The sequence below is a fragment of the Echiichthys vipera genome (assembly GCF_963691815.1).
Source record: "Echiichthys vipera genome assembly, chromosome: 6".
Classification (NCBI taxonomy): Eukaryota; Metazoa; Chordata; class Actinopteri; order Perciformes; family Trachinidae; genus Echiichthys; species Echiichthys vipera.
The window spans coordinates 12,443,848-12,471,519 of NC_139831.1; the positions used below are offsets into that span (position 1 = coordinate 12,443,848).

Genomic DNA, 27,672 nt, shown 5'->3' on the forward strand with positions numbered 1-27,672 from the left:
TCACTGCGACCTAATTCAATTGTGACTTAAACACTGCACATTTTGTTCTACTAAAAAACCTTTAAGGAGTGATATCAATCGACGAGTAAAGCCCTTTTGGATCCAGTGACTTTTGGAAAAAGCTGAACCTGGCAGCTCTAAAGTTCCAGCACTTCACATCAAGTGCATTACTGATTAAAACTGTTGGCCATAGTTACAGGTCCTTAGTCAGACACCTGTTAAATTGTTTCCAAGACTTACTGAAGTGATTATTCTGCATTATCCAGTCTTACGTAACAAAACCTGACCTCAGATTTTTGGATTTTTCAATTTACGTAACTGAGGATTCAGCCGTATGAACCTTCACGACCGCTGTCTCTCTTTCTTCAGTTTTTTATCTACACCTGCAAAGGGAGGAATGAACCCCATGCCGTAACACACACTCATACACACTTACATCGTGAGCCTCCTTTCTGTAAACCTGCCTTCACTCTGAAACTCTTTGTAAATCAACCACATACCAAGATTACTATATGAAATAGTTTCTGTGTAAAATGTGTGTGTGTATGTGTATGTGTATGTGTGTGTGTATGTGTATGTGTATGTGTATGTGTTTGTGTGTCTGTGTGTCTGTGTGTCTGTGTGTCTGTGTGTCTGTGTGTGCGATGGGCTCACACACACAGCTTTGTACCAAAAAAGGTCAGAAAGCTGGAAGCAATTCCCGGACGAACGCTGATGTTTGTTCATCATACTTCAGAGAGCCTGAGCCCAGAATGGCACGAAGTGTAATCACATTTGTAAATAACATCGTAAAGTTGCTCTCGTAAAAGGTTTTGTTGTTGTTTTGGCCCAGTCTTAGGGGGCAGAGGGAAGGGGTGGGGTTGAATATTTGAAGCAGATCACCCTGTCAGGTGTTGGTGTGTGTGTCTACATGAGTATGGTGATATAATGAAACGTTCCAGAAAAAATGTTTACCTTATTACCTTTTTTTTTGTTACATATAAATGATGTGTAATGAACATTAGGAAATGTCATCACCTCATACACACGTCACCATTGTGATGACTGCTCACTAAATACTCCAGGCTTACACACTCACACTTACACACACACTCACACTCACTCCAGCTGTTAATCTGTCATGTAAGACAGTATTGTCGCTCATTGAGAGTTAACCGTAGTGTACGATTGTCTGTAGTGCGGTTACAGTTAATAAATCTCTCTCTGCACTGTCGCCTTTTTCTCTCCAATTCCGTCTTTTCATCTCTCTCCTGCTGCCTCTTGACCTCCTCTAAAACTCAGTCAGTTCCCGTCTTGTTCCCTCTTTTTCTCCGTCGCAGCCCCTTTCAATGTCTCTCTCTCATGCTGTTAATGGAGGACTGTGTAGCAGCCCAGGTTATAATGATTTCCATAAGGCTACACGGCCTCTCCGCAGGCAAGAGTGTAAATCACAGTGACGTGTGTGTGTGTGTGTGTGTGTGTGTGTGTGTGTGTGTGTGTGTGTGTGTGTGTGTGTGTGTGTGTGTGTGTGTGTGTGTGTGTGTGTGTGTGTGTGTGTGTGTGTGTGTGTGTGTGTGTGTGTGTGTGTGTGCGCAGACGTAGATGCTTTTTTCTCTTGAGAACATGACAACGTTAAGTATAGAGACGATTACTTTTTCCTCTGGACCGCATGTCAGAACAATGGATGTGCGATTTTTTTTTTTTTACGTCTTGGTTTTGTGAAATTTTATGATTCTAACGTCAAGGAAGACCAAAAAAATGTTTTTAAAAGAAAATTATACCAATTTTTAAATAAGTGATTAGTCATTGAGTCTATAGAATGTCAAAATGTGTTGAACAAAGCTGATCACGTATATTTGATACTGCTTTTATTTGTGGAATCAATAGTCCAAAACCCAAAGATATTCAATTTATAGTGATATAAAACAGAGTGAACACATTGTTTTTGCATTTCTGCTCAATAAATGCTCAAAATAGTTTCATTCAGCCCCCCACCTTCTACCAATTAAACATCTAATCATTTAAGTCATAAATAATATTATCCTTAAGCACAAAAGTTCATACTTTACTATACTTTTTTTCAGCCTTTAGCTTTGGCTGGATGGCTTAAAACGTGGGTGTGAACTCGTTTGGCAAGGCTTGAACGTAATGGATGTTCATTTATATACAGTATAAAAGTCTTAGCTCCAGCTTTAAAGACTTTTTATCTGAATACCTAACAGATCCATCTCCATGACAACTGAGCAAACTTCATCTAATAAAGAAGATGGTTTGATAAGATTGAAAGCTAGTTAATTTGACCTTGAGTGTATTTTGCTGTATTAATTAAATTAAATAGTAACCATCTTGTCAATAAATGTTCACTATTAGGATCCTGGGCTTCACTGAAATATCACTTCCAAAACATTTTGTTTTATTTATTCAATGAATGAAGAAAAAAAAATATAAGTTCCTATTTTACACTGAATAGTCTGGTGGTTTGGTTCCTTCCCAACTACATTAAACACCTACTGTCAAGGGAGGATTACATGAGCTGCTAATTAAATATGAAACACGACCCGAACTGCAGAAAGAAAGTTTCCACTGAACATCTAAAGTATTACATTTTGGGTCTGGAGCCACAGCATATAAATCTAACCATTTATCACAATGACACTGTGTGTAATGTTGCAACTTGCGGCAACGGAATTGACATAAATGTTCCTAAAATGACTGTGGCCGCGGAGAAGTATGTTTGGAACTTGAACTCTAAATGCAGCATATGTGTTAGACAAACAGAGAGAGAGGTTTGGTCTTGTTCTGCACCCGCAAACAAACAAAACCCCTCCAGTGCAGAACATGTTAAATCAACAGCAGCAATAATGGGCTTATAACATTAGATACATGCGGTTTCATTGTTTCCAGAGTATTATTGAACTGATGGCATTATAATGACATTGTGTGTTTTAGTACGGGGTCAGTGAAGGACGGATGGTGTTTATTCTGCTGGTTGTTACAATAGACTGTCTGACACCCAAATACAACATTTACCATGTTATCCTGCTGCCCATGCTCCTAGGAAATAGTAGCCCAACAATCTCTGCGGTACACCGACCAGAGGTCACTAGTTAAACAGATTATGAGGTCCTCAAACATCTCGGTTTTAAGTAATCTGCTCATGATCGTTCTGTTTTTAGTGTTGGAGTTACTCTTATTTATGTTTTCATTCATAGTGGCTTTCTTTGCTTCAAAGAATCAGAAAATCCCTTCTTGCCGACTAAACTAAGCGATCTTTCTCAGGAAAGAGTTATGCAGCTGAAGACCTTTTATGAAACATTTCATGCACAGGACAGGTTAAAAAACAACATTGAAGTGAAGATTAGATAGAGATATCTTTTTAGTTTTTACTCCTCCATAAATCAGCTCTGATTATTATAACTTTTCTATTATATAAAACCCACTTCAGGCGTGGTGGAGAAAAAACTGCAGAATGAATTAATTGTACAGTCGTACAGATTGTGGAAAAAAATGAAAGAATAAAACCCTGATTTTTTTGAAAGAACGGTATATAAGAAGTATTTAAAGTGTTCATGAAAAAATATTTACAGCCACAAAACTGCTTTTTTGTAGATGAAGATCATGTAATAGGATCAAAAGCTTCAGCTATGCAATGGACCTTGTGGCGAGATTGCTTTAAACTGCTGGTTCCAACCTCAGTGAAAGAATAAAGTTTACTGTAAAATAACTTGCTTTGTTTATCAGGTTAAAATTAAAGATTATTTTATCGTAGTTCTGAACATTTACGCAACATGCAGTTGGGTTAGACTTCAACTTGGTCAGAACTGAACTGCAGTCCTCTGCAATATTTAAAGCAAGCTATTGTTGCTGAAGCAAAAATAAACCCTCCAAGGACCTCGGTTTAACTGAACAATGCCAGAGGTAAGGAAAAAGTGTTCACTTGCGGTAGCTCCTGTCTGAATTCACGAAGTGAAACATCAAGTGCGGATGAAGTGTGAGGCAAGCTGTGCCTGGATGAAGCCTGAAACTGTGACCGTGGTCAGATTTAGAGGACTGTCAGTGGTTTACTTGGTTTGTCAGATACACAAACACACATCAGGCTGGTTTTGGCCCTGATGCTGCAACAACCGGCCTTAACACATGCACACACGGAGGTTCTGTCCACATATCCAGTGTCTCTATATTAAAACCTGGAAGGACATGACCTTTTAGGAAAACACTGGCCCCCTGGACTCACTCACACATATAAACGCACACACTTAAATACACACACACATACACAGCGGACTGTCAGAACTCATATTTCTGAGCGTGCTCATGTACAATTGCTGCCTTTTCTCTACAGACCTAAATGTAAATACAAGAAGGGGTTATACAAACACACACACAGGGGTACCCCGCCAGTGAATGTGTGAAATGTAGCACACTGTTGAACCATTTCCCCCCTGTAGATGAAAAGAGAGAGGAATGAAAAGAAACAAAGAATAAAAGGATGGCAGAAAATGAAATGGAAAGCACAAGTGTGAGGGGAGAGAGAGAGTGAATGTTGGAATAACATAAATTAAGAGATTAAAAAAAGCTTTGAAATGACAAGAGTGTTTTATACCCTGTGTTTACACGATTGGAAAACAAAAAGTCTATATACCATAATGACAACATGTCGCAGAACTGCAAATTGTGGGAAGGATATTTAGGGTCTTTATGGTCAATTCTCCATGGTCACACGAAGATATATATCCTCTCACATCTTCTGCAACTAGCTTATAACTTCAAATGATGCATCTGAGACAAGAACATTAATCAGTCCAAAAGCAAATGGCAAAAGTATGAATTTATTTTAACATAACTGGACTCTATGGTCACCAGAGTTGTTCATTTGTTTACATGAAACCACGTTTCACATATTGTCTTGTACATTTTTGTTTTGTTTTGTTTTGTTTTTCCTAGAAATTTTCCAATCAAGATTTTTGGACCTGATCCTGATCCCAGTCTTAAATTGGGTATCTGCCGATGCCGTGTCCTGTGCAATACTTATAGTTACCTAAACGATTAGCTACTTTATCTGACACAAGCTACTTGTTCCAAATACTGACAGTTCAAAAAGTTTTATATGATTAAAGTATTCATATGATGTGAATGAACGATTAAGTGGGAAATGTGACTGAAGTGATCAGCTACAGAGTGGATTATTTCAGGCGGTTGGATTTGTTGGAACTACAGAAACGCTCCACTTGCGATTGTCTAGTTGTGATACAGCGTGGAGCTTCTTCCTTCACAAATAATCTTTGGCTCAGTACAGCATAAAAATGAGAAGCTGTGACCTGAAGGTTTTGTATACCTCTCTGTGCTGATGATCATTATTTTTAGTTTAGTTTAGCACACTTTGCATTTGCACACTCTTACTTTCACTCGCATATGCAGCCAAATGCTGCACTGTGGACCCCGGCACTGTGGACCCCAGCTGCGCTGCAATACTAGCTGGCTCAGGTGGACAATACATTACAGTGATTTGCTTTATTTTTGCCTGGCTCAGGATGAATATGAATATATAGCTGCATTTATCTCATCAAAGTTATTGACAGTGTGTATGCTTGTTCATACAACTTGCCTTCGTGTGTTTGTGTGTGTGTGTGTGTGTGTGTGTGTGTGTGTGTGTGTGTGTGTGTGTGTGTGCAAGCGTGCGTGTGCGTGTGCGTGGATAAGTTGTTGTAATCACGAGCCAAACTATTTGGCCAAGCATTAGAAGGTGGAACGAGATCAGAAAGAAAACATTTTGTTTATTGAAAACAGCTGAAGCAGGGAGGGAATATGTTGTCTACTCTGTGCGTGTTCAGCTTGAACCAAACATTGAAACGTTAAGTCTACCCCCCCCTAACTTTGTACTCGTAAAGCAGAACTAAAGAAAGGTGTAAAACTGACTCTGCTGGCATAAACTGTTTCTGAGGCCTGGATGTCTAACACGCTGACAGACGAGTGATGTGCAGGTCTAACACTGATGCATACGTCACAGTCTAACTCAAAAGAGGATGAGATGGTTTTAAAAGAACATGCATATATATATATATATATATATATATATATATATATATATGCACAGTTAGGGAGTCGGTGGAGTTGTTAACGCCATAGTTAGCGAGACCACACATTCAGTTTTTGAACATCTTGGGATGAAAGCTTCCTCTTCAGTTCATGAGTGAAGTGATAATGGAGGATTCAGCTGGTCGTCTCTGTGACATCACATGTTTATAGTCAATAGACACATTTTTCTGTTGTTGGTTGCTGATTTGCCTATGCATCAGTATCAATACACAGCTGCTACACAGATATATGCTTTGAAATTTTGGAAATACCTTGGATGTATTGTTGCAATGTATGGACAGTGGAAGTGGTCCAGCCCCCCCCCTGTGAGCGGGTCTGTAGGAGGCCTGCCAAGTAAGGTTTACAGGCTCGCACCAGGCCTGGGGGAGGGTTCGCTGGCTGTTTAGAGTGCTAAACCATGTCCCCCCCATCAGATCAAACCCCTATGCCGCTCGGCTTCAAACGCGCTGCCCTTTCTCAGAACACGGCATGCATGTGGCAGGAGGGAGGGATGAAGGGGGAGTCAGAGGGAGGGAAGGAGAAGTGAGGTGCAACGGGAATACTGCCACCTCAAGTTACAACATAGTTAAATAACGCCAGAACGCACGCACCAGCACATGCACTGACACACCCATACAGGAATTCATATCACACAGACAAAGATACACACACCACGCGGCCCGCCTGTGTGCTATTAATACCAGCCCCGAGGATGCAGGTCATGCCTTGTATTTGCATTTCAAATGCATTTTTCGCTCCATCATCCAAATAATGATGCTTTTAAGATATTTGGCGCTGCATTAAACATTTTAAGCTTTCAGGTGGTCTTCTAAAATCCTCGCACAGATCCGTAGATGTACCAACATGCACGATAACATATCCATTTACAATAACACACTCTCACGTATTTCCTGCAGGTGGTCCAAGACTGTTTGGTTCTTTTTCTTTCTTTCTTTTTCCATAACCGCCATCAGGTTTAGGTTGAAGTATCAGGTTGAAGCCAAGTTAACCGCCCCTCGTGTATTTTGACAGACCTGATACTGCACTGTATCTGCCCCCCACCTCCCTGTTAAAGGGCCCCTCAAATACATTGGTTCCATCTTGAAGCGGCTCCTAGCGTGAAGGTTCAGACAGATGTTTGTATCTTTTTGATAATCAATGTGGGAAGACATGCTGAGCGGGTGAAACCGATACGTCGGCATGAGAGTAAAAGCATTATGATACTGTTGAATATGATACAGGCACATACAGTAGGTAGTTATTCAAAAGGAAAGTACTTTAGGGAAATTCAAAATTGTTCTTCATTTAAGGTGTTTAAGGCACAAATTTACGATCATTCTTACTCAATGGCATGACCAGGAATAAGTCATTTTAGTGTTAAAGGGTAGAGGCATGTAAGTTGCCTTGTAGCATTAATTTCACAGCTTTTATCACCAGTATAGTTGCAGTAAGTCACACTAGAGGACAGACATCTGTTATTTGTCATTCTGTTCTCTAGTTTGACAAGAAATGTGACGCTGGTCCATTGCTGAGCAAATTCAAATGCACAGTGAGGTGTTGAGGGCAGCCAGACGTGGCGTCTTTCCTGTGGGTTTTAACACCTTTTAACAAGCCTCACCTCTCGACCAGACTTTACCTGCTACGATCAATCAATCCACTGGTGTCATGACCCTGCTTTAGCCACTGTTTTCCTACTTGCACTGTTGCAGAGTTTTTATCTTGTATAAAATATTTTCAAATGTTAAAGTGATAACAGTAATGCTTCTGCATCTCAACTCCCTAACTTTTGACAACCTGCATCCAATTTGTGAGAGCGGGCCGCTGTATCACTGATATCTTGGATTTATGTCGAACAAACCATTATACATCACGACCCCATGCTGAAACAGCTGCATCTTATAAAACAGCTGTCAGATGTTGATAGAAAACAGAAAAAATCCTCCTCCTAAATAATCTATCCTATCACCCAAACACTTTTTATTTTAGTTTGTAGCACGTAGACCTAGCTGAGCTTTATGCACATGATTAATGTTTATTTTACTCTAACTGAAGCACCCATTGGGTGTAGAAATCATGACTTCATCAAGACACTTCAGCACTGAAAAGTACAAATTTCTCTGATGCTTCGTCAGGTCTCTTCATTTACAATATTGTTTTTCTAGATAGTTTTAAACTACTGCCATGACACTTTGCACTTGTCGCTTGTATGGATTGTGTTTTGTTTTTGTGTGAATGTCCAGTTCTACTGTATGTAACTGTGTGTTGTTTTGCTATTTTTATGTTCATCAGGTCTCTCTTGAGAATGAGACCCTGTGTCTCAATGAGATTACCTGTATAAATAAAGGTTAAATAAAAATAAAATAAAACATGACTCATGATCAACTTTTCAGAAGTTGTCAATTCACTAATGATGCTTCTCATCTTTTCCTCTCCGTGACCAGATGACTCCAGTTTGAGAGGTGGAGCAGGGATGGCCAATGGGGACTCTGGACACGCCCCTGAGCTGGCTGGGAAATTAGGTAACCACTCACAACTTATCTCATCTCATCACTACAGGCGTATAAATGTGAAAATGAGAAGGAAGCCAAGAGGTGACCCTTTAGCTAACTAAAAGTATGTAACATTTATGAAGTACAGTAGCTTCTAGATTGTGTAATAAACACCTTGCACACTGTCAGAGGGGAGAAGGTGAGGCCCACACACAGCACACAAATACACAAAGCCACACATCAAGGTGGTTGCTTGCTCAGATAATTGGCCCTGACAGAGTGGAGAGCAGTCTATTTGTGTGAGGTGTGATTTGGTGGGACACATTCCTTCCTTTCCCTCCCCCTCCAAAGTCTCCCGGTCCCCCTGCCATGTAACCTAACCCCTTTTTCTTTGCTTTTTTGTTATCCTTTTATCCAACTCTCTCTCCTTCCCCTTCTCCCTCTCCTGCTCTCTCTCCGTCACCGTCCACTCGCACTTAAATGTCAACAAACATTTACCCTCAGTACTACTTTCAGTATTTATTTGAATGAAGCAATTCTGGCCACGCAGGGCCGTAACACAATACTGTCCGTCAAAACACTGCATGGCCAGTTAAATAGATAAACATAACCTGAACACTGTATTTCTGCTGTTTACCCAAAATTATTGCCTCTGTGATCACATTCTGTATTTGTAAAATCCTGTCTGCGTGGTACAAACCACTGTTTTGGTATTTGGTAAGACTTTAAACACAATTATCTGTGACTCCCACTGGACTCACTGGACTGCATTTCATTGATAAATGTACTGATACATCTTCAACAACTATATGTGCAAATTCAACCTTGTTTTAAAGGAATAATTTGTCATTTTGTCAAATAATAATAATTTTCTTTTTTTTGTTTCAAAGAGCGAGGAAAATAAATCAATATGAAAATCAATTCCACATATCAAATTTGTGAGCTCATGAGGGAACTTAGGGTCAGGAGCCAGTTAGCCTACGAAAGAATAGGAACCCGAGGGAAAAGCTAGTGTGGCGCTGTCCAAGTCTAAAAATCTGCCTTCCACCACCTTTCAAAGCTCTCTCAATTAACAAGCTGGACCTTGTTTGTTTAATTCATACACAAACAGCTGGTTGCAAACTCATGGTGACAAAAAGGTTGCAATCACATTAGATCACTTACCCCAGATTGACCTGGAGTTTGTGTAACAGCTGACTGTTTTTTTTTTTTTTTTGCAACAAGCTCCAGCACAAAGCACACTCCCTCTGTCTTTTCTTGTTGCTGTTTCTTGTTGTTGCTCCTGTGAAATGAAGCTGCTGTAATTGTCTGATTGGAAACGCCAAGATCACAAAAATAATCGGACAGAATACAATCCTGCGGCGAATCGCCAGACGGGCAAATTAATCTGAAATCAGCCTAGGACTCTGGGAAGTCACCGCTGTTGTTGACCAAGAAATAGTTGCAACTCCTTATGAAGCTACAAATTGTCTTTTGTATTACACCTCTCACTGTGTATGGATTAAACAACCACTTTATGTGATAATTACTAAACTACAAGTTGTATTTTTGGAGACAGTCTTTATGCTATAGGCTAACTGTTGCCTCTTGGCTCTATCCTTAATGCACAGACTTAAAACTGATATCAATCTTCTCATCTAACTCTCTCATCTAGCCTAACTGAAGTCCAAATCCTGATCTAAATCTTCACCTTAAACCTAAAATAAATATAATAGAGATATAAGATATAGACGGAACAGAATAACCTCAGTTAGCAAAAATCTCAATCTGAGAATCAAAAATTGAAAATCACAATGCTTCTCGCGCCCTTTTTCACACACTCTCTGTCCCTCAGTCTCTGACACACTGTCGGATCAAAGGCGGTCAGTCAGAGGGTCAGCAGTATTTTTACACTGTGAAGTGTGGCGTTGAAGTGGCCCCTGAGACCCAGAACAAGCCTGCCCTTTTCGCCCGTTCTGGCTCTCACCTTCTACCCTCTTCTCTCTGTCACCGCTCTCTCACTTCGCCCTCGCTTCTCCCCTCGCTCTGTTTTTCTTTCTTTCTACCTCTTCATGCACCATGTCTCTTACCTTTACTTTCTTTTATTTTTTTTTAACTCCATCTCTCCTCTTTGCTCTAAACTTCTCTGCCGTCTCAAGAGTTTATTCGTCTGATTTTAGCAATCTTTCAGTCTGTTTGTGTTAACCTTAATTTAAACTTCACTCTCTCTTTCTGTCTGTTTTCTCCTTAACTTCTGTTCGATTTAGTTATAGCTTAAAACTGAATAGATGAGTTAATTTCCATTGCACTTTGCTATATGCTGCTCATTCTCCAGTCTCATCAGCAGCACTTTGTTTTGGCTCTTCCCTCCTCTTCTCAGTTTATTTCAATGTAAACCAGTGCAGTTGGATTTATATAATCATCAAAGTAGGACATTGCCAAAAAATTAAACTATTAATCACTGTCTTCTATTTATCCCCCACTCTCTGTTAGATCTATTGACTCAGTCTGGTCACAGTTCAACTGTAGTCCAGTAGCTTTTCTCAGACTCAGGGGGAGGGGGGGATGCACAGAGGCGAAGACTTAAAAGCCTTTCGAGTATGTTTGTTCTGTCATCCTGCCCAGCTTCCTGCCGGTCAGCAGAGAACTATATTCTACTGAGTAATGTAGCCGTAGTGAAATCTCCACATTTGAGCGCGCAAACGTGTCACATAACTCTCCCCCTTGTTTGTTTACTCAGAGCTAGAATAATAACTGTGTCCGAAGAAAGAGGCGCAACTGCAGTAGTTTCAGGGTGATTTATCGCCCCAGTTGATGGCTATCTGCTGTGGCTGGAACATGAGGGCTGTAAAATCATGCGCTCCTGTGAATGATTTCCTCTCCTCCCTCCCTACTGGATTGTTGTTTTTTTTCTCTTTGATCCGCTTTCACTGCTAACTGATTGTTGTGTTTTTTAAAGAGGGATATTTTTATATGAATAGTTATAAGGACGAATATGCATCTTTAAATGGCTGGATGAGGTTAAGTCGTGCAACTGCGTGAAGGGATGTGGATGATAAATAGGTGTGTGGGGTTAACTGGTCATTTTATGTCTTCTAAGAAAGGATTTGCATGAATGAACAGATGTTTAGTGTGGTGCGAAGTCACTGCCTGGCGTTTTATGACTGGCACGGATATGCATTCAGGACTGGATATTTACAGTGACGTTACATGGCTGTCTAGCAGGTTTTAGGGTGGGATCTCATGGATGCAGGATTTGAGGCCAAAATATGTTACTTTTTTTTAAGAGCAGGAGAGACGTACAACCCTGGGGCCAGATGTGCTGGATCACTGGAAAATTAGGAATCCGGTGTGTGTATGTCTACTTGTGTATACAGAACACATGTGTTTGTGTGTGTAAGTTCCCGTTCATATGAGTAAGTCTTTTGTGAGAGGAGGAAGTGATTCAAATATGTTTCTTAAACAAACAATTAGGTTTATTACAGCAAATTAGGTTGTATATACCAAGAGGCACGCTGCCATATGTTGTTACAGCACAACATGGAATTCTTGGCATTGCCTGTGGCGATGACCTCAGCCTGTCTGATGCTCCTGACACTGCAGAAAAATGTCCATCTTAACAAGTTACCAAGCCTCTTATTCAGCCCTAAAAATCTGACCATTCTCTGCAGACTGACATGATTCAGTGATTTGTAATTCCTTTTAAATGCAGATCCTTGACTTCAAAGAAATTGATTTCATGTTTTGTAGACGAAGGTTACGCGCCACCACAGAATATTTATGGGGCAGAAAAATGAATTTGTTATCACATTATTTGCTGCACGTCTGCAACAGTCCAACCAATAAAACGTCAGATTGACAGCAACAGTTCTGAAAGCCAAACAAACATGCACACAATATCGGTTCTTATATTATAGAGAGTTTCTAACAGCACATTGCTCCATCTTGACATCTGGATTAATGTATTAAAATCCAAACAGTAGTTTGTATTTTTTTCTTTCATTTTTCTTTAAAAGAGATAGTAAAACAATGTGAATGTAATTTTATCTCTTTTAAAAGGATCGTCACTATTTTGCAGCAGCTTATCTACTACTACATTCCCAAAGGGGTGCACAATCCAAAGAGAAATCTCTTTAAAAATCAATTAAAGCAACATGTCTTCAAAACGCTGTCAATGCTTTTATCTCCAACAGCAAAAGTGGTTACTTTTCTGGAGGTGAAGAACAAATAGAAAATGTAGCTTATAAGGCTTAGAACATTCCTTAAGCTTCTCTTAGTGTCATGGCCTCTTTAGATAACGTGGCTTTGATCGCTCTTTACGTCTCATAAAAGTCTGAATTCCACAATCTTTCCCAATCTGTTCTCGTTCAACTGGTTTGAAGTTCAGAACACTGCTTGTAAATATAAAACTCCTCTTTAAACCCTTTATCTCTACTCATAACTTCTTCTGTTCTCTGCTTCTTTTTTCCATTTGAGAGTGAGTAAGAGTGTCTGAGTTATTTATCTCTTTACAATTACATTTTGAGTTTAAGCTTTTATCCAGAGTATCTTTACATAAAGTCGTCATATTCTACAGGTGGCCAAAAGCAGTACAGTACAGTTGTTTTTCAATAAAACATCTCTTTCTAATTTCTATTTCAATTCTCCCTTTCACCCTCCCTCAAATCGCAGTGCGTCCACGTTTCACCCAGCCGTCAAAGATGAGGAAGCGTGTCATCGCTCGCCCGGTGGGCAGCTCAGTGCGTCTGAAGTGTACAGCAAGTGGTAACCCTCGCCCCGACATCGTCTGGCTGAAGGACAGTCGGCCGCTGGTGGATGAGGACAGTGGAGCGGAAGGAGGAGGAGGAGAAGGGGACGGAAAGAAGAAGAAGTGGACTCTGAGTCTGAAGAACCTGATGCCGAAGCACAGCGGGAAGTACACCTGCCATGTGTCCAACAGAGCAGGAGAGATCAACGCCACCTACAAAGTGGAAGTCATACGTGAGTCACTAAGCATTTGGATGAACAACTTCACAGATACAGATCAGTGATTAAAGTTTTTGTCTTTGATAAAGATCCTTTGACGCTTAATGTGAGGACGAATCTGCCCAGTTGGTTTGGGGTACTTTTTAGATTACATTCTAAAATCTTTTACCCTTTATTTACTTGAGTAGATCAAGTACTTTTGGGAAGGGAGAAAGTGTTCCACACAAGTAATCTTACTAGGGCTTGAGTAAGTCATGTAACAATAGGATATTATCCTCTTAAAGCTGGGGTAGGCAATTTTCCTGAAAAGGCTAAATGTAGCCCGTCCTCCTGCAGCTCTCCTCTCTCTGCCCTGAGCTCGTCCCACCAGACAATCACAGGTATAAGCATGTGCTTCACGCAGTAGCCTGGTCAAGTACCAATCAATCATTTCAGTCATGCTACTCTCATCAATCTAATGAGAATTACCATTCTGTTTGTCTTCACAAATTTGGGGGCCTTTAAAGCCCTTTGAAATGAAATACTGTGATTCAAGTTCATGTTTATGAATGAAACATGAGTCAATATTGTCAAAGCATTTCAGAGATGAGCCATGAGCAGTGAGACTTGGCTATGATTATGGTGAAGCGCTTCACAGATATTGACACGTATTATTCTCAGACTTTCTTGAACTCCTGTTAAAGTTCGTCCTGCAGACTTCCTGCAGGTCGTTGCACCATTGAATCAGGTTTCACCATCTGAAGGGACTTGAACGCGCATCTGCATTTGTATTACAGCCAATTAGAACTACACTTGAATTACAATATGTTTAAGGGTTATTATGGGTTCTTTGCCCAATGACGCCCCCCCAAAAAACTGCCTTCCTCAGCTTTAATTCCTCAGTCTCAGCGTTTGAAATGTTGCCATCTAAATATTGCTCGAATCAGCACTCTCTGATCCAGTCTGTGTTGGACTTTTTTGATTGATACCAAGAGGTGGAGCATTTGGAAGTTTTATTCTTAGGTAAGGCTGCAACTATAAATCATTTTCATTAATCTGTCGTTTATTTTTTTCGAATAGTATATAATCAGATAACGATGAATAAGTGTCCATCACAAGCCTCCAGGGCCCACAGTGACATTGTTAAATTTCTTGTTTTGTCCAACCAACAGTCCAAAAACAAAATATATTATGTTATATATAACTGAGAAAAGCAGCAAATATCATACTTGTTGATCTTCATTTCATTCCCAATAATAATCCTTTCAGCACTCACTTTAAAACACAATATCCAAGAAATTTGTCTGTAAAATACTGTATCTATGTTAAAAAAAAAAAAAATATATATATATATATATATATATATATAAATATGCCTGCATGTGCTCATTTCATGTCTTGACACAACAGAAAGCACATTTTTGGAATTGTGGTGCGGGTATATGATATACCAGCAGGAATGTGTCTCACCCAAACAATAATATGCATTATGCTGTACACAGTATGTGTATTATTGTTTGACACAGAGGCCTGTCTGACTCAATAGTAGGGTTTGAAATTAGTTTCCATTTTGACTCACAATACAGTGATTATGTAGAATGTCTAAGACCATATGAGCAAGAACACCATCATTAACTTTTCAACTATTTAAATGATTTGATGGCAAAGAGTCTGATGCCAGTGATCAGTCTTTCATTGAAGAAGAGATTTCTGCTTGTTCTGTTTGGCAAGAGCCTGAGAACCGATTTCCATCTGGTTTCAAGACCGAAAGAAGTCAAAGTGTTGCAATGTCTCTTACAGTTTTGTCACATTTAATTATTTCTCAGAGCAGACACACAAAACTAAATGTTAACATCAAAGATATGCTGCTCACCTCCTTTATACGTTAAGTTTTTACACCGCCACATGGCAACCTCCCTGACAACCACCTACGTGCGAGAGCGTTCCCCAAAAGTGTTTTTAAAAGTTGCTGTTGCTGCTTCGCTCCTGCCGCCAGAGCTTTAGCAAGGTAGTGCAAAGTATGTGCGCGTTCACAACATTGGCGACTGCTTCATACACCTACCATTGTGATTAAAACCACTTCGCCTTATTGAAATGCATGTTAAGAATGTTCCCATCCCTTGTAACTGGTTTATGATCAACCTCCCTTCGACGAACAAAACTCGTAGCTGGCACGCCCGGTCGTACTCACTGTTAACAACCTGCTGGTACATTCAATTTTAAAGCAGGTCGAGGTGCTAAATAAATACTGAGTATCAGAACACTCGATCCACAGAAAAAAGCACAAAGCCCGTATTCAGAAACTGTGCGTTTAAACAAGCCACCAGGACTAGGACAAGGTAGAAAGTGCCGCTACAGAGATGCCAAGAGCAGAGATGCAGAAGACCAGCAAATGCTGACCTATCAGAGAAACCTGCGCATTTTCATGAGGGGCGCTTAAAGAGACAGGCGCTTAAACAGAGCGTTTTAGACAGAGGGTGAATATTCTGACAGAGAAAATTAATGTGTTTTTGAACATTAAAGATTATGAAGAGTATAAACCTGAAAATGAGCAAAACATGTCCCCTTTGAGCCTTTTAAGACATAATGAAAGTATATTAAGTAAGTAATACCCCAATTGATTATTGCAACCAGTTGATCAGTTGTATAGTATATTTGTCAAGTACAGAACTTTAAAATAACTTTTAAAGGCCTCCATTCACTTCAGTGGCATTTATTGATCACCACCAGGCCTGTCAGCAAACACCCGTCAAGCGAGGGAGGAATGTTCAGCAGTTTCTCACTTTGGAAAGTCAGACAGCTGCAGTTTCGGGTCTTGTTTTACTGTTGAGAGCAGAATGTGTCTTATGAGGATTTGTGAGTGTTTTCTGATGTATTAGGTTGTGTCGGAAGGCTGCAAAAACAGTTTTGACGCTGTGTGATTTAACGTTAAGCTGTTTGGTGGAGGTGAATTTGTGTGTGTGTGCACTGAAATATATGTTACTGAATGTGATAGCTCTGTCGAGAGCTTCAGACCGGCTCCTTTCACTTTACTCGCCACATCTGTTGTGCATTAAAGTACAGCTGTAGTCGTTCCTGAAAGACACATGCACACACACACACACACACACACACACACACACACACACACACAGACACACACAGAGGAAGTAAATCAAACCGCTGCTAGCTTACGTCAAATGTGACATTTTCTCGATCAGTAGAGATTCACTCGACTGTCAGTCATTCACAGCTTAGAAAGAAAACTTAAAAAAACTAATTCAGGACAGAAAACCTTTAAAACATTTATTATCCGTAAGTAAAGATTCTTACGTAGTGGAGGGGACATCATTTTTTAACATAATTTATCTGCTTTGCATGGGTTTGCACCTGCTCGATTAGCACTGGGAGCATCCTTCTTAAATCTCGGATTCAAATAATTCAATTTAATGCATGTTAGCCCTGCACCATTCGGCTTCCCCACAAACTGTATAAAACATGGACATAGTCTCCATGACATCACCCATAGGTTTCTGAAAAGTCAGTTGGAAGCTCAGCGTGGGCATCCTGGCCCGTCGCTATCTTGGCAGTGCCTGACTCAGCTCCCAGCCAGTCCAAAATTGGGGAAAGAGGTGGAGCCTGGATGGAGCTGAGGCTGACTGAATGAAGCCTGATTGCTGCAGGAGAGCTTTAACGCTTTAAGTTATGATAATTATGCAAGGAGGAGATGACTAAGAGAGACCAGAGGCATTTTTTACGCCAGGCTTTAAACATGCACAGTATATTCCTGCTGTAAAGTTGGGAATTTTACCATGGGAGTCTATGGGGATTGATTCTCTTTTGAAGCCTGCCTCAAGTGGCCATTTGAAGAACTGCAGTCTTTGGCACTTCGCGTTAGTTTTTTTTCAGCCCCAGGGGTTGCAGCTTTGTCATCCCTCCTGAACATTATTGAAAAGAAAAATGAAATGTCTAAAGATTTCACACAAACGCAATTTTTTCTTACTTTCTCTTTCTCTGTTTGCTGAACTCTGGCAGTGTTGTTTGCATGTGTGGTTCCTTTTGCATCGCTTTGTAGCCAGTTCACCAGATGTCTGTAGGATGTGCAGCGACTGTTTTAACAGTTTTAAAGTTGAGTAAAAGAATCATTTAACTTATAGCACCCTGCCGTCTTAGATCAACCTGTGCAGCACTGTCTATGACAACGGAAACAGAGGGCAGCACTGCAAAGTGTTCTTAAGAGTCTTAAACATATTTCTAAAGTGAAAATGTACACCTGCATCTTAATTTTCTTGGGTTATGTTCTCATGAGATGAGATCAACAGATACTAAAAAGAGACTATTGAATGTACGTGGCAGGTGTGTTTACTCTGCTGTATAAACTGGGAAATAAAAGGCAGGAGCTTAAGATAAAGGATGTGTGTGTGTGTGTGTGTGTGTGTGTGTGTGTGTGTGTGTGTGTGTGTGTGTGTGTGTGTGTGTGTGTGTGTGTGTGTGTGTGTGTGTGTGTGTGTGTGTGTGTGTGTGTGTGTGTGTGTGTGTCTTCAGCAGAGAGGGAGGATGTGTTGCTGAGACCATAATATTTTCTCTCAGGGTTGTTGGGTTTCATTCACTTCAAATAAATTGAATAAATATTAAATAGCAAATATATTTTATTTCTGATAAAAGCTGGATTTGACAAGTTTGCAAAATACAACAATTAAATAATTTGTCACTTTGTCAACTGAATTTTATATTAAATATACATTCCCTTTGTGTGTGTTTGGTCAGAGCGTACCAACTCTAAACCCATTCTGACTGGCACTCACCCCGTCAACACCACCGTGGACTACGGTGGAACCACATCTTTCCAGTGTAAAGTCCGCAGTGACGTCAAGCCGGTTATACAGTGGCTTAAGAGAGTCGAACCTGGGGACGAAAACAAATTTAACTCCACCATAGAGGTACAAACACACACACACACACACACACACACACACACACTGCTACATGTAAACACAATTTTCTGAGGCAAATTGTCATCAGCTAACATTTGCTTTGTATGATTATATTTAAAGGTTGGAGACCATCGATTTGTGGTCCTGCCTACAGGGGAGGTGTGGTCCCGTCCTGACGGATCCTACCTTAACAAGCTGCTAATAACTAGAGCCAAGGAGGAGGATGCCGGCATGTACATCTGCCTGGGAGCCAATACTATGGGCTACAGCTTCAGGAGTGCCTACCTGACTGTGCTGCCAGGTCAGAGGAAGAAATCGAGAGAAGCTAACATGCACACATAGAAAGCTGTATATGATCACGTGTATTTATCTCTGGTTTAATATAATGAGAGGAAGATACTTGACCAGCAAGTTGGATTAGATTAGAGCAGTAACCTATAAAAGTTGTTGTTAACAGTTACATGGCACTGATACACACTACCCATGCTGGGCTAGGGCCCCTTTCACACATGCACTGCAAACTTATTTAAACTTATTATCTAACATTACCCAGTGGAGCTGTATGAGAACGCAAACAACCAAATCATTTGGACCAGCCATTAAAGCTGCATTACTACAAAGTCCGAGTAATGTCCGATTGAGCCCATGTGTAAACAGAACGGGTCATTGTCGGGAATTGTCAGTTCAAAGTGAGTGTGGTGATGACGTTTCTATCGAGTGGCTCATGCGAAACCAGATGAAAACAAGCTAAGGGAGAAGAAGAACGGTAATATACATGAAGACGACAATGAAAATGTCTAACCGGAGAGACTCGGGAACTTCCCTCCATGCCTTTGTGACCGCGGTGTGATTTACCTCATGTCCTACCTTCTGCACGCATCTGATACATATAATGTCCTGTTGTGTGCTGAAGTGTGAAAAGGGAATCTTGATTTATCGGACATTGTTTGGGGTTCATATGAGAAAACAGCATTAGATACATTTTTATATATATGTGTATATATATATATATATATATATATATATATATATATATATATATATATATACACATTTTATAGAGCCTTCCCAGTCGAAGTTGTTACTCTGACATGTTAACTTAACACATATCGATAAGCTACTGTTGGACTACTCTATGACCAGAGGGTGTTGTATCCCTGAAAGTATTTTATCTGTTGTGGAGAATTAACCCTCATTTAACCAAAAAGAAGATAGTCTCCTAACATTGTATGTATAAAGGCTCACCTACATTTACTGGCCCTACTGGTTTGACAAAGCATACACGTCTGTCTATAATATAACCAGCTAACAACGTGCTACTGTAGCTTATAACACGCAGCGTGCGGCCCAACCCACCAAACTAACCAACCAAGTGTGTCATTTCAACATAAAGATGGATGATTCTGTGATATTTTCTGTCATTTATTTCCTCATTTCTCGCTCTTTTGCAGATCTGAAGCCCCAAAGCAACGTTGTCCCAACAGCAACATCCCAGAGCCTCCCCTGGCCCGTCATTATTGGAATACCAGCAGGTGTCGCCTTTATCCTAGGCACTGCCCTCCTCTGGTTCTGCCAGTCCAAACACACTTGCTCCTCTTCTTCTTCATCATCTTCCTCTACTCTTCCCGCTGCCCAGCGTCCACCTGCAGCTGTTCGTGAAAGAGTTTGCCCGACTCTGCCTCCTCAGCCGGCCAACGGGGATAAAGATTGCCTTTCCTATGAGGACTATGTTGCCCATCAGCAGCTGCTCCTGGCTCAAGGAGGCGCTGGATTGGCTCCAAAGGTCTACCCGAAAATCTACACGGATATACACACACACACGCATTCACACGTGGATGGAAAAGTGCACCAGCACCAGCACATTCACTACCAGTGTTAGCGTGCTTTGGTGTTTCACATTCATCTCTTACATGAACATGTCCCCATGCACGGAGACTCATTCACAACAGTCCATAGTAGCTGCTGACAAACAGAGCAAAGAACAAAGAAAGCCACATGCAAGAGACTGTACGGATTCATTTACGCAACTCTTCCTCATTCTGCTGCACATTATTGTGTAAACACAGACTTATCCAAGACACAAACAATGAAGAATGTAAAGAAAGAAGACAAAGATCCTTATTTTTACTCAATCCAGTGAGTCCATGAGAGAAAAACCAAACAAGTTTTATTCAGAGCTTTTTTATATGAAATCTTTCTGTACATTTTTAAATCCCTTTAAAGTCCTTTTTGAAAGCAACGAACTCTGCAGCTTCAAGGTAACTGTATCTGTTCTTTTAGTACTTTGAACACAACCACAACCTCCTCAGTAACAAAAATACAGCTCGCCCACAACTATAACTACTCGTGTATATAGTGGAATACAGTTATATGGCATTTATCACTCTACTTCATCATGAGTAATCTATAAAGAACAATATAGCATGTATGTAATGTAATAACTTAATTTCAGAGTATATCTCAGGCGTCAGCCCAACTGAGCCATAAAAAAACACAAACCAAGGTGAACTCCCACTGTATCCACACCCTCTGCAAGGATGAGGGCTGCTCGGCTTTGCTTCTGCCGGGCCGACAAGCGTCCTGAGAAATGTCCAGCTGCTATCTGGGTGCTGTGTGGAAAAAAAGACAATATCAAACTTGGTAACTGAGTTCAGATGACACAAATCTCTTATACAGATCTTAAGCAGGAGCCACCCTGCCATTTCTGCTACAAAACAAGGAGCTTCTCCTGACGATAGTAGCAAAAGCAATCATTTGATCCGCCCCATGGTGACATTTTGTTTTGTGTTGTCATCTTTTCAGGAGAGGGGTTAGGGATATCAGTTCTGCTCATGTCGTACGTTCAACATCTTAAGCTAACAGCGCAAAGGGATCATCAACAATGCCTTGGCGTAAAATGGTGCTTTCTAAGAATTGTTTCCAGACTTCGCGGATCACTGTTGGATCATTGGATATGTCACAGATTCTTGTTAATCTGTTATGGGATTTAGAGGGCTTAAAAGAGAGGAACTTCATCTTAAACGTTTTAACTTAAAGTCCTTAACTCTTCTTCTCAAAGCGCCTTACAATATGACCTTAAGTGTGATATAACAGGGTTTTCATGTGCTCTGTTCTCTACACATGGTTAGTTATGAAGCAGGGGGACACATCTGATGTCTCTTGTTTTTTATCTAAAGAAGAAACGTTTTGGATAAATGGCTGCCTTCTCACATGCAGAGCCCTTTGTCACCCTAATCAGGGAAATAGAAGATGCTGCAGTCAAGACATTTTTGATGCTAAAGAGGTAAAATGATCGGATGCAATTTTAAACTAAATAAAATATCAATACCAGAAACATTTAGAGCCATATATTCTGCAGAAAGTTATGTTTCTAGCGTACATAAACTGCTCTTAGTGCTGCTTCTCGGTGCATTCAAATATATGTCTCAGATTTTTTATTCTGCATGTGTTGATTCACTGAGACTGGGGTATTAAATCCCTACTATGGTTTCTCTGTCTTTCTTTTCCTGAAGTTTTGAGGCCTCAGCACCTCGTTGGTCAGGACCTTTAGCTCACAGTCTGAACGTCTCATTTTTCTTTTTAAATGTTCTTGGCACAAAGGCAACATTTGTACTTTGCAGCATGGCTTATTGCAATCAGCTGCAAAGCTTTATGGTCGTGTTTGTGCCGTAACTTCATTAGTGCAGTATCTTTTGTGAAATCGGAACTTGAAATTTAAGGTTGCAAGTGACGCGCGGGTCACGTCAGCGGCCGCAATCTGTTCTTTGTGAATTTGCCCCTGAGTTTGGCAAACTTCCCAAACATTGTTCCTCCTGACTTCATCCTGAGCAAAGGTCTAATCAGCCGGATTAACTGAAAACACCTGTGTGGGTGTTCAGAGCCTTTGGGAAACGGGTCAGCTGTTATGAGTAAAGCTAATTAGGACACTATTTAAATGATCCATCTGTGAGACAATGTAAGCTCATGTTAGAGAGAGAAGATGTATAATTAAGGTCAGAGTTGTTAGGTGATGGTACTGTGTAGAGCCAAAAATCAAGTAAATAAATCCCAAAGATTATAATGAAGAAGTTCCAAGTACATAACATGTCTTTCCATTATCACCAAAATCTTAAGATTACTTTTAAAACTACTAAAGCATCCAAATCAGCTACAAAAGTAGTATTAGACAAGTATAGCATTGGTTTTTCGCAGCACTATAGATTGTGGATTTTTTCTGATTCCTACCTTCTCTTGTTACTCATGAATCTGACCACTACATAAAAGTGTGTGAAATGAAACGCTAAGATCAGCTGTTTTACATTTCAGCACTCTGAACGGCGCACTCACACCACGTATGGTTGAAACTGTGGGGTGACTCTGTCCAGATATGTTTAAAACATTTTTAAAAATGTATACGTGAAATATGAAAGAAACTGCAGGCTTGCCATGTAGTCCATGTAGTGAGAGTGTTTCTCTCTATAGACCTACAGGAACAACAGTTGGAACTTCACAAGGGTGTGTTTAAATAACCATGTGACGGGATATATTGGAATCACCTGGTAACTTCAGTTACACATGTGGTCATTATTAAGCATGTATTTTTGCACATAAAATAAATTCAAGTAGGAAAACACAAATATATACATCTGGATACTTCATATATGCCCATTTTTTTATAATTCTATTTTATTCCTATTCAGGCCTTCAGTTTCTTTCTTTGCATATTTTTAATCCCTTTTAATTTGTTTTGGACCTGTGAAGTTCTTAATGATACAACCTTTTATAAGTTGTGGCATATAGAACATGCAGCCTTCAGATAAGATGAGCCACACCTGTATGCCAGCACAAAGACCTGTTTGCACAGATCCGTAGCCATGTCAACGCACTGGTTGCGGTGGTTTTAAAGTGACACTTGACTGATTTTCAACCAGCTTTGTGTCACTGCAGTGTGGCCAGTGCATGCAGATGAACAGTACGTTCCTCCCATAGACTGTATAAAAAGTGGACATAGGTCCGTTCTTTCAACTTGATCCAGTGGTACTCTTCTACGGGATGCGCCATTTTGTCGGACTTTGACTCCGCCTCATTTCCTCTTACCAAAAAAGGGCATGTATGTGACGTTTGGGGGGAGGGAGATGCGTCCATCTGACTGAGGTATCGCTCCGAGGCGAAGTCAGGGCCAGCGGCTAGCTGCCACTCAAGAGGCCGCGCCCCTAATTATTCGCAGGATCAGAAAAGTTTGAACAGAAACAAACTACAATGTTGGGCAAAGACATGGTGTCTATGTAAACACAGTGTATATACGCCGATGGTGTTGGTGCCGCCCCTTGCGCTGATTGGCTAATCATTAGTCCCCCTGCAGTACTCATTGAAAAAAACAGTTTCATGTCTTGATGCCAGATGAATCAGTCAGCTCGGTGGATTAAAAGTTCTGGACCCAGGTAATTCCTTTATAAAAATTAAGACATATAAAATTACAAATTAAAATGAAGGTAAGGTACATCAGAACTGCAAAAAATAGGCATAAATTAAATCCAGAATAAGCTTTAATTAAAGATGTCTTCAAATATTGCATTAGTAGATTTCCCTCTGATGCATTCTTCTTGTTCTCCCGTCTTTTCTGTTTGAAAACATCTGTCGCCCAAAACAGCTGGAGTGTGTTCTTAAATTTGAAAGTTCTCTTCAATTGTTGGAGTTGTAGTAACGCTTCCAAACAGTAACATTTTCCTTAATTAGTACTGTGTTTTTCTGTGAAAACTGTCGTCAACGTTTTTTCACTCATTTGTTACGTTAAACCCAAGTTTTATTGTGTCAGAGCTAATGGACTGCCAGTAGACAGACTGTGTATATGTGCACTTACCACAAGCATGTACATGGAATGACATTAGTGTTGAAATGATAGTGTTAGCCCATTTAGTTTTGGACCATACAGTAGCAACACATTGGCCCACTAAACATTGTAAATTGTCTCAAGATTGAAAAAGAACAGAAAGTGTGTTTCTAATTTATTTTCTTTTAAACATGTTTTGTTCTTCATATAATTGGGCATTATACAGCATGAATGGATTTTGTGTTATAGTAGTAATGTAAGCTATGTAACAAATATCATGTTTGAGTCATTGTAAGATACTGTATTTATACGTGCCAACGGCATATACGTAATTTTATCGATAATCTTTGTATCGACAATCCTGTACAGTCCATTGTCATTTAGGTTAAAATGTTGTTTTCTCCCATTGTAATCATTTATTGGTGCCATTAAAAAAGGTAAATGTATGTATTATTGTCCTTATTCTTAAATATTGAACCTAATCCAAGCGAGATGGTGCATTTTGACCATCTGCAGGAGTATCAATCAATTTTCTTCCTCCCTCTGTTACATCACGGGAAGAGATTCCAGTCCTGCACAACCTTCACTGCACTGTGAGACTGCCCTTAAGTGAATGTCCTCTAAATAGTTGCAGCCCTCAATTGTGAGAGCTGCAGCCGGCGTTTCAGCTGTCAACATGTCTGTCTAGAGAGATGACAGATGGACAAGCGGTGCGTGCAGAAGGAGGGTGTGAAGGCCCAGCATCTCCCTCTCTGACTCATTTAGGGGAAGAAGATGATGAAAGAAACTATTGTTGAAAGAATGAGGCACTGCAGGAGGGTGGAGGTGAAAACAGGGCAAACCATGAGGACAGAATACGGTGATAAGTAGTAGCCTGCACCTTCTTCAGGATTTTTGCTGCATGATTTTCTTCTAACTTTGTGTGGTGTTTTTGCACTGCACTTCTTAAACCTCCTTTCCATCAATCATATTCAGTACAGTACCCTTAGAACTGTATATAACCCATACAGACATGTACCTTAAAGTGTAATTCCGGCGCAAAATCATCCCATGGTCTTTCATGGCACTTATATACAGTACATCAAATAAGGCCTCACACACAGTTTTTTTCCCTGTATGAACTATTAATGCACTTAATTTAAATTGCTTTTTTATTGTATTGGACGTTTTGACCATCATAAGATTAATTAATCATTAATAAGGTTTAAGATTTTTATTAAGGTTCGAGATTGAAAAGGGGTCGAGCCGCGTCTTGGGAAAGGAAACACTGAAGAAATGCAGAGAAGCAAAGTCTCTCAGCCATCTGCGGTTTTGAAATTGTTGCAAAGTCAACAGTTACTCATGACTACATGAGCTAACCCAGGGATTCATAAATCCTGGATCTGTTGGATTTCTATGCATCTAGTAAGCTTCCCTCGTGATAGATAAATAAACATATGTATGTAAGATTTAAGGTATGAAAGACATATTACATTCTGCATTTTAGTTTGAGATAAGCGCAGGAAAAAAAAATGGCCTGATAAAAGATTCTGTACAAGGCAACTATGTGACATTCAACTCTCATTCCTTTCTTATCTCAGAGATTGTAGCCTGCTTTCCCTGCTTTTTTTTTTCTGTTCCTCCTGTGAATTTGATTGACTTGAAGAGTTGCAGGGGAGGAAGATGGGGAGGACAGAAAGAGGAGGAAAAGATGAAGAGAAGCAGGGAGGAGGATGACACAGAGCTGAGCTGCTGACAGATGCGTTGAGCTCACTGCTGCTCTGCGCTGACGAGAGGAGATGAGAAAATGGAGAGGAGATCGGTGAAGAGCGTGCAAGTGTCGAATGAGACGGGAAAGAACAGGAAGGGAGGAGATGACTTCACAGAGGCCCGATACATTTTTCATTTGTCATTCGGATACTTGAATCAAATCCTTTGTCTATTAATGTTAATGTTAAAATTAAAAATGTATGTAATTGTTTCTTATTTAATTGTCAGCCCATTAATAACTATCTTGAGAAGATTTCAACTTTCAGTTTCTTAATGAAAAATGAATCATTTAGGTTTGTAATTTCAGTGCAGGTTAACTCGGTGAACGTCTCATTATTAGATTATTAGAGATTCATTCCAATAGAGGTCAGGCCCAGAAGTCAACAAACATTTAAAGTGATAAAACAATAAACACATGAAGTATCGGGCCATGGGTCTTGTTACACAAAAGAGCAGAGATTATCCTGTCAAAACATACACGCTGGTATTTGAAGTCTCAAGTGACCATCTGAGTAAATTAAAAAGTGTAAATTCACAAGAAGAGTCGTTTATGAAGTATTTTCTTCGTCTCTTAAACCAAATATTTTCTGCCGTTGAAAGAAAAACCTTTACAACTTCTGTAATGTTCTGTAATGTTCCATTATAAACCCTTTTTTGTGTCTCTCAGTTGCAGATTGTAAGGATCTTTTTGCTGTGGTTTTCTTTCTTTCTTTGTCCATTGGGATTTTTTAGGATGTATGGTTGAATCTGTTTGCTTGGTTTGTCATATCCTGATCCCTTACAGTTATTTGTAGTGTAAAGGTAATGGAGGTTTGATAATCACAGAATTCACAGTATTTAAATTTAAATGAATCCTAGAGCTTATTTTGTTTAAATACAGACAAGTATTTATATATACATGAATTATCTGTAGTTTAACCTGGATGAAACATGTAGCCTTCATATTTTATAATCTGTAAGTGGGCTGTTGTTGGTTTAGTTGACAGGTTTGAATCTAATGAAATCGTTATCTTTTCCCTCCCCACTGTGAATGGACATCATGGAGTCATTAAAACATCCCTCACAGAGAGAAAAAAAACATGTTGTCTTTAAAAACGTTCCAATAAATATATATCATGCAGGAAAAATAACAGTAAAAAGCAGAAAGTGTTGTACTGTTGAACTGAAACCTTTAGGGAACGAGACCTTTAACCTTTTAAAGCTTGTGGTTTTGCAGGTTTTTGTGATTCAGAGTGTTTCACCGGGTGCTTTTCTGAGCAGAAGGGTGTGAATTAACTGAAGACATTTGTGAACTGTTGAGATGAAGGATTGATCCTTTAGTTGGGTTAAAGTCACTGTTTAGTGTCTCTTTTGACATGAACAACAAGTTTCATATACCAATCACAGTTGTGTTTTTTTTTTTTTGGAATATAACAGAGACACAACTATTTTAATAATTTGACAGAAATTATGTGATGTGCATGTTGTTGCCTCACAACCATTGACACCTGAGAGACCAGAGTCAGTAAGCATACATTTTACCAGAATTATTTTGAGTAAGTAAGTCATCACACTTATGGGTGAAGGCTGGCTCTTCTATTGCAGCCCCACCTCCTCTGGCTCATAAGATGGCTGCATTTGGACTGAATCTTGTCCATTGCCAGAGCAAATGTTTCATCCTTTAGACCTTGAGGTCTAGCAGGACCTTTTGCTCACTCTCAGAGGGTCCTGGAGCGCGGTTGGCTGGTTGAAAGGG

The 27,672-nt window shown here is 40.0% G+C and overlaps 1 protein-coding gene across 1 annotated transcript in view; it reads left to right on the forward strand.

Moving 5' to 3' along the window:
• The window catches only part of fgfrl1a (fibroblast growth factor receptor like 1a), a 75,774-nt gene extending 51,187 nt beyond the window's left edge, over positions 1-24,587 (forward strand). Inside the window, exons 4-8 of the mRNA XM_083915586.1 lie at positions 8,496-8,573; positions 13,194-13,502; positions 18,213-18,385; positions 18,500-18,680; positions 19,831-24,587. Of these exons, the coding sequence (XP_083771712.1) occupies positions 8,496-8,573; positions 13,194-13,502; positions 18,213-18,385; positions 18,500-18,680; positions 19,831-20,258 (1,169 nt within the window). The 3' untranslated portion in view covers positions 20,259-24,587. The remainder of the gene's footprint in view (positions 1-8,495; positions 8,574-13,193; positions 13,503-18,212; positions 18,386-18,499; positions 18,681-19,830) is intronic.
• The last annotated feature ends 3,085 nt before the right edge of the window (positions 24,588-27,672 follow it).